General features: G+C 39.4%; 1 protein-coding gene across 2 annotated transcripts in view; it reads right to left on the reverse strand.

Moving 5' to 3' along the window:
• slc25a14 (solute carrier family 25 member 14) overlaps positions 1 to 12,943 on the reverse strand; it is a 30,344-nt gene that overhangs the window by 8,397 nt on the left and 9,004 nt on the right. For both annotated transcript variants that reach the window (XM_030068745.1, XM_030068746.1), the window contains exons 4-5: positions 12,518 to 12,612; positions 187 to 272 (exon numbers count right to left, since the gene is read on the reverse strand). In XM_030068745.1, coding sequence (XP_029924605.1) covers positions 187 to 272; positions 12,518 to 12,612 — 181 coding nt within the window. The remainder of the gene's footprint in view (positions 1 to 186; positions 273 to 12,517; positions 12,613 to 12,943) is intronic.

Here is a 12,943-nt window from a genome sequence, read left to right on the forward strand (position 1 = left end):
AAAAATGTACCCAATTTAATTTATTTAACTCTTAACTTATTTAATCTCCTCACTAAGCACAATGTAGCTGTGCTCAGTGAGGAACTTGCATGGACAGCATGACTCGTCAATATCTCATGTACCGAAAGGCCAACCTCAGACCTCTATATTTAGCGGTCCAACATGTATTCAACACCTCAGATCTACCTTGAGGACATCAGTAGGGTTGGCCAGAGAGGAGGACAGGACTCCAGATACAACTCCACAGAAGACGTTGATGACCATGGTCTCATCTGTCAGAACAGACAAAAATCAGTGTTAAACTAAAACTCCTAGCTGAATACCAGCAAACACACACAATAACATGTAGAGTATATACATACAAGCAAAGCTATAAAGAATATTATGTTTTGCCAATAGAATATGATATCATGCACAATCTTCAGGCTTAAAAATGATGTGTCATTTTCAAGGAAGCCATGTGTCTAGCTTGGGACAACCTATTTATGCAACTTATCAACACAATGCATAAATATTAAAAGGTAACATTTAGACACTTTTGTTGAATAATCATTTTTGCTTGGCCAGTGAAGGAATTTTAAAGCCTGCTGTGTCTGAATAATAGACCGCTGATTCATTTCTAATCAAATTAACTTAACTTTTTGTACCAGAAATAATTTACTTTTTGGTCATTGCAGACAGTCCTGCTAGAATACATGACAGACTTTTTTTTGTGCTCCTTTTCCATCTTTTACCTGGCAAAAAAGAGTAAGATCCCACCAATGGTGAGTTGTATTAATTATTTGATTTTAAAATCTATGTAATTTCCATCCATGCCTGTTTTTGTTCATGTCCTTGTAACTTGTGCTGGACACATCAAAGAGAGGTGTGCATTTCTCTAGTTTGAACATCAGCCTCTCTACATGTCTACTCTCCCAGCATGAACAAAGCAGAGATTCAGTGCAGTTTCCATCCAACAGCAGAGCTTTAGAGGCTTGGTACACAAACCACATGTCACTGAAATAGAGACAAAGTGACAAATCTTTTAAAACCAAAGCAGTGGTGCTCGCTTTACTTGCTGACACTCACTGCAAGTTTAGACATCCTCATTCAAACTACTAACTCCTGTTCATTTTTTGTGGCAGCTCTCCATTTGCTTGATCACATCGAGTTCAGTGAGGAACACATGTCAGGCTGGGATCTTCAGTCAGCAGGTGTTAACTTTGCAAGATGACCAAATGATATGTATCCATTACAGAAAAAAAATAAAACAAAACTAATAATAATAATAATGACGATGATGATAACAACAACAACAACAACAATAATAATAATAATAATAACATTTGATTTATATCATTCACTGTCTTTAAAATATAGAGGAATTACTCAAGAAATAAACTTCATGCCAACCAAGCACTTTGGAGGCTTACTATTTTAAGTATTAAAAAAAAAATTAAATTAAATTTAAAAAAATACTAAAAATAAAAATAAAATGAAAATAATTTAAAAAATGGGTTCAATCTAATTTTGGAACAAATGGTTTTGTTTTATTTTAACATACTACTAACATACTAACATACATAAATCTATGTTGTTCAAAACTGGACACACTGTTTTGAAAGTGACACATGCCGAGAATGTACAGAAAGGAAGAGGCCATGGTCAAGAGGCCAAGGCCATGATAAAAAAAAATAGCAAAAATTTGCATACATAGACTATACTTTACTGTAGGAAGGCTAGAAAACAGAATTAGGCTACTATGTATACTACAAACCAGAAAAGACAGAGAACCTTGCAGAAAAGAAGTGATAATTTTCAATAATAATTTTGATTTCAACATCTATTAATTAGAGATTCATACAAGCATGCAGAATTTCCTAGACAGTAGTAGGGAATCTCCTAAGGCAAAACAAAGCAAGGGTTCTGTTAGTCTAACTACTAGGCTATTCAACTCTGTCATGGCGGACATTTTATACAGTCCAGTATAACAGTATATACGACATCCAGGCCTGGGCTCAATGGTATCTGCAAATGATTCCTAATGTTTGTTTTCCCCAGCTGGGGGACTGCACAGATGGAGTCCACAGCATTGGGACCTTTAAAGGAATACTCCAACAGTTTTGGGCAAAATCCCCCTTTTCCGACTTCCCCAGACTGAGACAATATGTTTGATAAGATTTTCACCTCTGTACGTCTCATGGTTCTGTTCCAATGGGTAGCATTTCCTGTTAGCTTAGCATAAAGAGTTGAATTAGTTGTTAGTCTGACTCTGTGAAAGTAGTAAAAAAAAAAAAAAAAAATTAAGGCAACTCTGTGGTGGCTCTATTTACACCATACATCATATGTACTTGAAATACATGCCTTGGAATTAAAAAAAAGTGTTCTATGGACCGTTGAAGGTATAGGTAGATCCAGTATAAATGAAGTTCTCCTATTAAGGTTGATTTATGGTTCTGTGTACGCATAGCTCACGGAAGATTTGTGTAGCAAATGCATCCCTTGCGGGTACTCTGCGACTGCCGCAGAGACTTGCTGCGCACCTCCCAAAAATTGTAACTATGTGTTGGAACTATGCAGACCCTACGCAGACCACAAGAGCTATGATTGGTCTGCCAAACTGCATCATTTTCGGCATTTCGCCCCTCCAGCTTCACTGAGCACGTTTACATGCACACCTTATTCCTGTATTAACCAGAATATTCGCAATATTCTGGTTGTGCACGTGTCATGTAAACACGCACCGAACCCGATTAAGGTCATATTCCGGTTGGAGAGAATTCCGAATAAGACCCCTGGAATATTCCTGTTCCAACCGGAATATTGGGGCATGTAAACACCTTAGTCAGAAAACTCCCCGAACCAGAATATTCAGTCACGACTGCGCATGCTCGACTCAGAAGGAATTCTGTGGCATCTTTGTTGCTATGGTTACCTGCAAGCGGGGAAAACGGCAGGGCAAACAGCAGCAAGAGCCAGGAGACTGCGGTCCACCTTCAGCTAATGAAAGACTTAAATATCACGGAGGATATCGATGGGAGAAAACATAGAACTAGCGACAGAAGAAGAAGAAAAAGAAGAAGAAGACAAGGAAGAAGACTTCTTCGTCTGTTTTTCCGGCAGACCGGACGCCTATACGCGTACTGCTGCCCCCCACGGCTGAGTGTCGCATTACGTCAGAGAGTGGAATACGCCGAAACACGGGAACATGCCAAGTAACATGTAAACGGAATATTCCAGTTGCCGCGGCGCAGTTACCTTAGCCGGAATATTGAGCCGAACCGGAATATGGTGTGCATGTAAACGTACTCACTGTCTGCTGTAGTATCACATTCCAATAGATTTCACCTCACTACTTTGCACCTTTTGTTTGTATTGACTTGCACATTCCAATAGTTTTCACCTCACTACTTTGCACCTTTTGTTTGTATTCAGGGTTCCTACAAGTTTCTTCAAGTTAAATTCAAGTCTTTTTAAGACGATTTATTTAAAAAATTAATACCTATTTCTCGGCCTATTTCACAGCCCTACCGGCGAAGAAAAATGAACTCCTTGAATGTCGGAGTCGGGGAACATGCACTTGAAAAGATGTGAAATACCCTCGTTTCCATTGTATGACTGGTGTTTGGCGATGGCGTGAAGAGTCCACAACACCTCTGCTTTCAGCGTTGGTGTGGACCCGAAAGACGCGCGTAGATCGACTCTAACGTTAGCTGCGGTCGTAGCAGGAGGGGCTGAAAAAGCACTAGCAGCTAGCTGGCTAGCGTTAGCTGCGACTTCAGGCGCATTAGCAGCTAGCTGGCTAAAGTTAGCTGGTGGGAACCTGGCGGTGATTGAAGGAGTTTTTTCCTTTCCTCTGGGGTATTTAATGTGCCTAGCCGATTTGGCGTGCGACTCCAATGCCTCCACCCCCACTGTTCCAAGCTGAATCCTCTTTTTGCACAAGGTGCAGTAGGCTTCAAAAACGTTATCTACCACAGGTTTTAACCAATGACGGAAAGAAATTTTATCCATCCACGCTTCGTTGAATTTACATTTCCCCATTTTCCAAGCGTGAATTAACTAACGTTAAAAAAACAAAAACAAAACTACTTGTCTTGTCGTTCATAGTCTTGTGTCTGCTGTAGCAAGGTCTTCAGTGACGTAGTCGTAGCATTTTCCCGGGGCTGAATTGCGTTCGAAATTATTGGTTCAGCTGCTCTGTTTACATTAAAATAATTGTGGTTGACAAATGAAATGTTTGACGGGAAATGTGATACATACAGAACAAATTTTAAGACCTATATATCAAAATTCAAGACTTTTTCAAGTCTTTTTAAAGGTATTATTTCCAAATTCATAAATTTAATGCTTTTAAGGCTTTTTAAGACCCTGCGGGAACCCTGCGTATAACTAAAAACTTTTTTGCCCTTAAATTTCAAGTCATGTATTTCAAATATAAATGATACACTGTGTAAACAAGACAGCTTTGGAGTTGCTGTAAGGTTTATTTTTTTCACTTTGGTGGAGCCAGGCTAATGACCCATCAAATATCTTCTCTCAGTCTGGTTAAGTCAGAAAAAGGGGATTTCACCCAAACTGTTGGGAGTATTCTTTTAAGGAAAGTTGATGATCACAGAAAACTGGACTGAATGGACTTGCAAACAGTCCACACTTTCTGGCACTCAAACTCCACCCATCTGGAACTCCAGCAGGTTAAAACAAGCACTGAGGAATTATTTGCGAAGTCTGAGCCTGTCAGTGTTAGCGAGAGGTGGATCTCATTAGTAGAAACCCGGTGTGTTAACTACAGTGGAGTGAGAGGAAGGAGAAGGAGACAAAATAATAATGGATTGAGTTTAGAACAATATTTACAGTGATTGATCAATGTGACCAACAGTTAGTGTAGCGGTCCTCGCACCGTTCATTTTTTGGGGCAGGGGAACAGGCGTTCGATCCCACCACAACCACAGGGCAAACCCAAGCCTGTATCTGCATCAAAACAAGCATTCAAATCACAGTGGCACCTTCGTGGCACAGGGCATGCAGAGTGGAGAGGCAAAACAATCAGCAGAAAGACAGTGCTTGGTATTTTTTACAAAACACACACATCAAAAAAGCTGAAACCCTTCCTTCGTTACCATCCTACCCTCCTTACCTCACCCCCTTTCCTTCTACTGCTTCCTGCCCACTTTCACTCTGAATCAGAATCAGTTTTTAATCAATAAGTATGTATAATTCAGTCCTTCTTATTACAGTGGAAACTGCTTACAGTGATCAACTGCTTATATGGATCAAAAAGCTTGGGACAGAAGCAGCGGTTACACACTTCCAGAGTGTGGGTCTAATGTCAAAGTGAAATAAATAGCCTACAGAGGAGAACAATAAAAACTCAAGAGGCTTTGGGAGTTTTATGGTATCCTATTTGTATGCTGTACTGTATTATTGATTTAGACAGTAAGTTTCTTTGTAATTTGAAAAATGTTTGAAACACCTGTACTGTATTTTGACACAGTCAATAAAATTCAGTGAATAGTGAGGGTGTCAATTTAATTACCACATATTCATGTAATAAATATACAAATGTCAAATAGATGGTCATCTCACAGAGAACTAAAAATCATTTCCTTGTCTGCTTATTATCCATTCTGCCTGGACAGGTGTGATCACAATAATGTAAACAGCATGTTTACATTATGCTGATGTTTGTTATCATGCTGATAACAAACTTCAGCTTGTGGGCAAAAAAGCGAATGGCCTGTATGTACACTGGGACAGTGCTGTAGAAACTGTGCCATTATACAGTTGCTATGCAAAGTACAACTAGGCTGATCAATAACAAAGTGCACCATAATGACAAAAAGTGCAAAATACAGTGCCATTCCCTCCTGCTACTCCTATCTGTCCTGCTAGATTGAATGGCTCCATCATTTATATCATCCATCTGAGGTAGAGTGACTTTTAAACAGAGAGAGAAAATAGAGAGAGCAAAGGCAAGATAAAGAAAGGAAGACAGAGAATAAGGAGGAAAGAGGCAGAAATGAGAGAGAAAAGCAGACAGAATGAGGGAAAGCAGATCACCTGCAGTTGCTCATTTCCTCTGAGCTTGAGAAACACGCTGGCGCCGGCAATTTGCTGATAAATGTAATGTAAACTCATCTGACTGATAACTGGAGTCTCTTTCGCTCTGTCTCCATGATAAATGGACACAGGCCTGTGATGCTAAAACCTTTTTTGGGAAAATATCAGTTTACAGCTGCTCAGTTAGAGCAAAACTTATGGCAATTAACCCAAATCACTTAGATAAATATTGAAAATTTAAATATTATATTATATATCAAACTTGTTGGCTATTTCAGGGAAGAAAATTATGTTTGTGCACTTGTACACATATATGTATATTTTAACTTTTTCGAGTATTCCTCAAAGCAGCAGCAGTGAGACAGTCTTACTTGAACTCTTACTGTGTCCTTATTTTAAAAAAATCAGAATTACAAACACTTGACCTTACACTTGACGTTAAGGCAACTTTTGCATACAATCTGGACTTGTTTGTCCTCATCCTGTTTGAAACCAAAGCATCCTCAAGTAACAGCTCACAATCCACTTTTAGGAACTAAAATGTTTTTGTTCACACCTGAGAAGCATTTTCCTCTAAAATGCTGTACTGCTCCATTCTTTTTGATTTTGCTCATGGCTATGTTTTTCCAAAGATCATCTGTGTAAGGTTTTTCTCCTTTCCCAGAGCTCTTCTCCACCTGAACTTTTGTTTTGGTCAAATTTGGTATGTGTTTGCATTCAAAGTTTGTGATCAGTCACATGTGATGGAAACTTTTGATAAAACCACACTGAGACTTCATTATTATTGAATCGAACAACGCTTAACCATAGGATAAGGTTGGGCAATAGAACATATTTACTGGTAATGAGCTGAATTTGTCACCAGTGGATTATTTTTTTGCCAATTTCAAAAGGTTGTCAGGGTTTCCTAGCAGTTTGTACTAGGAAACCCTCCCAGTTCCCAGTAGGCTGATCTGTGGCACAGTACCACATATTTGAGCAGAGAAAAAAAAAAAAAAAAACGGTTGGTTAACGTTGAGATTTGATCTAAATTAATCTCTACTGCTACACATTATTAGCAACCACAATTAATGGTAGCTAATTTTAATTTGAACTACTCTGTTACAGTTTATTTTAAGTTCTCTGACTGTCTCTCTCTGTGAGTGTTCAAATGTATTCTAGGACGCAACCTGATACCAACAGGAACTGACAACAGTGTGAAGAGACTCAGTGAGTCGTCACATCTGTTTTTGTCTCTATGTGCTTTTGCAAGACGTTTTGAGCAGGCTTGACCCCTAAAAAACAGTGAAATTGGGTTTTATTTTTGATGCAAAATAAAGAGACCACCACCAGGCCTTCATAGCAATTGCTAGATCAGCCTGTGTACCACAACGTGTAGGTGTATGTTTTTAACCTTTCTCATGCATTAGCCATGCTAATAAAGGCTTTTTACCTTTCTACCACATGAGTCCCTTGGTCTTCCAAAGATCAGGTACTCCTCTCTCCATTGTTCCGCATTAGTTTTTACGTTTTTTTTATTTTGTTTCCTCAGTTGTGTATTGCTGCTCTCCATGCTAATACTGCAAATGACTCAAACAAATCACGCAAGATTTACCTACTGCCATAGCAGCACTAACAAATTCTGATCTGAGTATTAAGTTGCATGTAGGTCGCACACACCTCAAGATCCATTTTGTATCAAATATTCATGTGATGAGGGGGAAAAAAAAATCAGAATTGGGACACTTTCAGTTGCAGTGGGATTGTAGCCAAACTCTTTCTCTGTGTTTTCCTCTCTCCTCTCCCTCCCTGCCTGCCTGCAAGCTGTCTGCCTCTTGTTTAGCTTCCATATTAGTGCCGGCAGGTTAACTCTGTCTCTGCCTGTTTTTAGGTGCTGGTCTGCGTCAGCAGAGGCTGTCTCAATGTGTCTGAATTGCATGTGTGTTCTGCATGATAGCTGCAGATGAAATGACGTGGCCTATGAGGGGAAAATTCTGCTGTCAAGCTGAAGAGTTCAAGAAATCAAACACTCCCAACTGATATGATGATGACAAATTAACGAATGCGTCAATACATTTTCCACCGGTGACCTCATCATTAGCTTACAACGCTGCGTTTAGGTGGAATCAGAGAGACGGTGAGCGGCAAAATAGCACAGGAAAAAAAAAACTGTGTGACAGAACAACAGGAGGGCAAAAAACACTAAAGGACGATGGGCTGCTATGGTGATGCTGTATCGTTTGCAGAAAAAAATATAGTGTTCAAAACTGTTTTGTGTATGGTTTATACAATTACATTCAATAACACTGGTAATTCATATAACTCTAAATTACCATATTAATATAGCCTGCCATTGCAAATGAAAGGATTTATATTTCTATAGGACTTCAGACTCAGTAATCCTAATCCTGAGTATTGTTGCATAGATTACCATCTTCTTGTCCACCAAGTTTTTTGTTGTGTGATATGCTATGTAACATCTGGTCAAAATTCCATCATGGAGGATGGCAAAAAGTTAAAATATTTGCAGTCCACTGTTGCTATTGCCAGCATAATATGCCGGTCTCCTCTGATTTTACCATCCTGCTCTCCACCACAATAATGACATCTGGATTTCCGTCTGTTAGCTGATTAAAGCTTGGTATTGAACTTAGATACATTTATGGCACCAACTGAACTGTTTCAACACTATCTAGAATTGAAAAAAGTCATGGTACCGAAATTTGGTACACAATGTTGTTCAGTGCCAAATTTCAATACTTAAGAAGTAAACCCTATCAGTGTCATTAAGCTAATAAGCATGCAATATGCTTGTACCAAACTCTAATAATGCTGGTGACTGGCTGCCTAACATTAAATGTCATAGAGGCATGCAGTTAAAAAACTACATTACACCCAGAGCTGTTATGAAATTGATTTTTTAAAACTGGTATGAAAAAAAAAGTATTGTTCAGGACCCGGTATTTAAGTCAAGGTACTGGTACTGGTACTGGTATCGAAAAACACTTAACAATACCAGGCCCTATACCCGATTCCATCTAAATGCAGCATTACCTCACAACCTGTTCTGAGCTTTGTACAATGAACCCCGCCCTAAAAACATTTTTTTTTTCTTAAATGTGACCCACTGATCCAGCAAGTCTTTCTTATCGTGACCATATGTACATCACTGATTCTTGAGAATTTGGATAAATCATGTCCCACTAAGAAAAATGCTATTTCTGCTGAAAATTTACAACATTTTAATGAATAAAAAGAATCAAGGGCATAATCAGGGGGTCCTTTGCACATTTGTAAGGTTCTTTTGTAGGTTTATTTTTAATTTGTATTAATTTAATGATTATATGTTGGCCCATGGCCTACAAAACCAGTTGTCCTCGGATAGGAGATAATCATTTCAACTTGATTAAAACAACAAAAAGTAATAATTTCATTGAATAATATCTTTACCACATGAAAGAGTACATCATAATATGTATTAAAAACTACAAATGATGAGTTTTGAACAATATTTACTATTATTTTGTGGTTGCTCAAAATGTGTCCCAGATATTCGTCACCACCGTCAGATGTTTATTTAAAAAATAATAATAAAAAAACTACAAGGTCAATTACATTCCTGAGGATCCCTTTTCAAACCTTCAGCTCTACTGCATGCTTCAAGACCGCTCAGGCTCCTGGAAGTTTTCTATTTTCTCTTAAATCTCTTCATATTTTTGGACACTGCTACTGTCACAACCATAAATTGTCAACACCATCACTTCTGTATAAAAAATATTAGATTAGATTATGGAATAAATGTATACTTTTTAAGAAGAGGTCTGATGCAGGTAGCAACAGGGGGGAAACAAGCTGTATAATGTGAACAACTCATGCTTATCATGTGAAAGAGCAGGTTTTTGTCACCACCGTCAGACGTCACCACCGTCAGGTTTTCTGTGTGACAGTGATGACTGAAGTCTGAAAAATGCTTATAACAGTGCTCAGGATTGTTATTTTTTGTACCAAATAGTTAAATAAAGTTGTTAAGCAAGAAGCCATTGACTTGAGTGGTATAAATTTTGGAAATGTATGTTGTAACGAGGCCACTGTCACCACCGTCAGATTAGTGTCACCACCGTCAGAGGCAGTTAAATTGGTTTTAAATGAATATGCTTACAATATGTTTCTTTGGTGCTGCTGAGTTATTAAAGTAATAGTCTCTTTAATACAAAAATATGTTTTTCAAATTAAAAAAAAAAAAAAAAACATTACGGTGATGGTGTTGACAAAAACAAAGTAGCCTAATAACTGGAAAAACCTATTTTATGAAAAAAATGCAAAATGAGGAGGTTGCACCGGTACATTGCTGAACAGCCAAGACCTTGGCCTATAATGATATACCTTCAGATTTTGTAATTTAACGCACTTTTTTTTTTCAAAATTAAAACTTGTTTTATCCAAATTCCCAAGAATCAGTGACATATGATTCTGTTTCTGTTTGCCAGTGCCAGTGTCACCAAGTTAAATCCCTGTGCATTCAGTGAACTTGTACAATGATTCTGATTATCAAGCTGCTTTACTGTTGATAATCCATTCAGCAAGAAAAAAAAAAAAAAAAAAGCAACAGTCAAAGTTGTGGTTCTGCATGTGCAGAGATATGCATTTCAGATTCAGTTGAATCTGTTTAATTTCCCTGACACTAAATGATTGTGATACATTATGCATACTTGATCCACGAGAGACATGGTCTTTTCTCTCTCTCTCTCTCTTTTATTTTTTTTTCTGAGATCTCCTGAATTGAAGTAAATCCCAGCCGTGTGGGACTCTAAGCTGCTTAAGACAAGCGCAAAGATTATTTGTGAATGCTCACTGACCCAGGTCTTCAGTCTAGATAGCAGCATCCCACTAAGACAGCTTTCACAATCATCACACTACCCACTAGTCTACACCAAAACATCCGGCATGCAAGAGAAGTGTCCCTACATAACAATCAGAGGTGAGCAGGTCTGTCCTTGGATCTGTGTTATTTAAAAATGAACACAATTCAAGGCATCACACAGTCACAATAAAGGAAAGGGAAAGGAAAGGCAGAATACCAGAATAAGAGGCCACTCACACTGGCAAGTTTGATCCGCGCCCAAGCACGATTGCCCTTAAAATCCGGATTCTTTGACCAGTGTGATCGCTCCGTATCGTGCTTGAATACAGTACACTTCCCCCGCTCTGGCACGGTTGGAAGGGGTGTGCTTCAGCGCGGTACGGGCGCGTACATGAGCACATGCACGGTCACGCACGCAGTGCGCGGATGTAAATCATGCAACTTTCCTCCTGCCTCTGCAAAACTGTTTAATGTGCACAGCGCGATTACCGGCGAATGGCCGCGTTGCGCAAACAATAATCAACCATGTTGTCTGTGTCATTGTCCGTTGTGCTGCTGCAACCACGTATAAACAAAAGTCGGTTTATAATGAAAGTACAGCAGTCTGTGTGCGGAGATCCGGCAGACCTGGTGCTGGCCGGCACCGCGTCGGCACTGGCCGGCACTGGCCGCGGCACCGCGCGGTGTGCGGCCACCCGGTCACCCGGGCTGCCGGATCTGACAGGTGCCGCTCCGGCTGTCAGTTGGACCTTTCTGAAGGAGGAGAAAGTTACCTCCGAAACTGTCAAGGTAAATAAACATCCCATGTCTGATTAAAAGGACCAAAAACGTTTTTTAGTTAAAAGGAAGACATGATGTATTTGAACTACATTTATTTATAATGACATCGGGCCATGCCTGTTGTTGTCGTATTTCAACGTGATGACGCGCACACCGGGGGCAATCGTGCTTGGGCGCGTTTGGGAAAAAGGTAATGTGAGTGCAGGCCAGCCGGGGACTGGGGAGGGGGGGATTTTGGCGTTAGCACGATACGGGCTCAAACTTGCCAATGTGAGTGGGCCCTAAGAGAAAAGAAGAAAGCAATATGGAGTAGGGTCAGGGTCAAATATATCCCATGACTACTATTTTTGCCTGGACATAAAGCACTGCGAGCATCAAAATAAAATACATACTTGCTTCAAAGCCTTAATCTGAGCCTTGCTTAGTACTGTTTCTTGTAATGTTGGTTATCTAGAAGTCAAAGTGTATCGTACTATTACACTTCAGGTACAAACTGTCCCACTGTGGGTCACTCTGAATGACAGCATCACTTAAACAGCTAAAACTTAAATGCAATGACCAAAACAAAATTATGTACAATTCACCAGCCAAACACAATCAAATCTTTTGTTGTGGTTGATTTGATGGTGTGCTAGTCATCATTTTTGCTGTGTTTTCTAGTCTACAAACCTGGCTAGGTGGAAAAAGAAGTGAAAGTCCCAGGTGAGTTTTGGGGTTAGTTATCACCTGTAAACAAACAAGTCTAGTTTCCTTCCCCACTGGTAGGTTCAAAAACCTTGGTGATGAGAAAGGTTAAAAGAGAAGGAATCATAGAGGAAGTAAAGCAGCACATCAGAGTAAGAAATAAGTGACTCCCACCTTCTGGACGACTGACAAACAGCCTCTTCAGGGTGTTGTAGGTTCCTATCTTGATTGTCCCATATGATGCTTGCCTCAAGAGGGCTGGGGAAATCCTGTGAAGAGAATGGGAATATTTTTGGTGGCCTTTTCGTGACTGTTGCTATGAGCAACCAGTTTGTTTGCTAGCTACATGGCTGTGCTTTTGCAAAGAACAGAACCCATTGCTGTTTCTCAGTATCGCTCTTCCATTCTTGGCAGATCTGATACAAAGAAATGAGTTAATTTCTTTACCTGTCAACCCAGAGCCCTGTCTGAAGTCAGGGGTCAAAAAGCAACTGGTCAAGTGATTAAATCTTATGTGTGTGCATGTCTTGTTTTCATTCTGCAAATGTGATTCCGTTGCAAATTAGCACACTTCTTTTTATTGAATAAAAGCTTTATCCA

The sequence above is a fragment of the Myripristis murdjan genome, chromosome 14, assembly GCF_902150065.1.
Source record: "Myripristis murdjan chromosome 14, fMyrMur1.1, whole genome shotgun sequence".
Classification (NCBI taxonomy): Eukaryota; Metazoa; Chordata; class Actinopteri; order Holocentriformes; family Holocentridae; genus Myripristis; species Myripristis murdjan.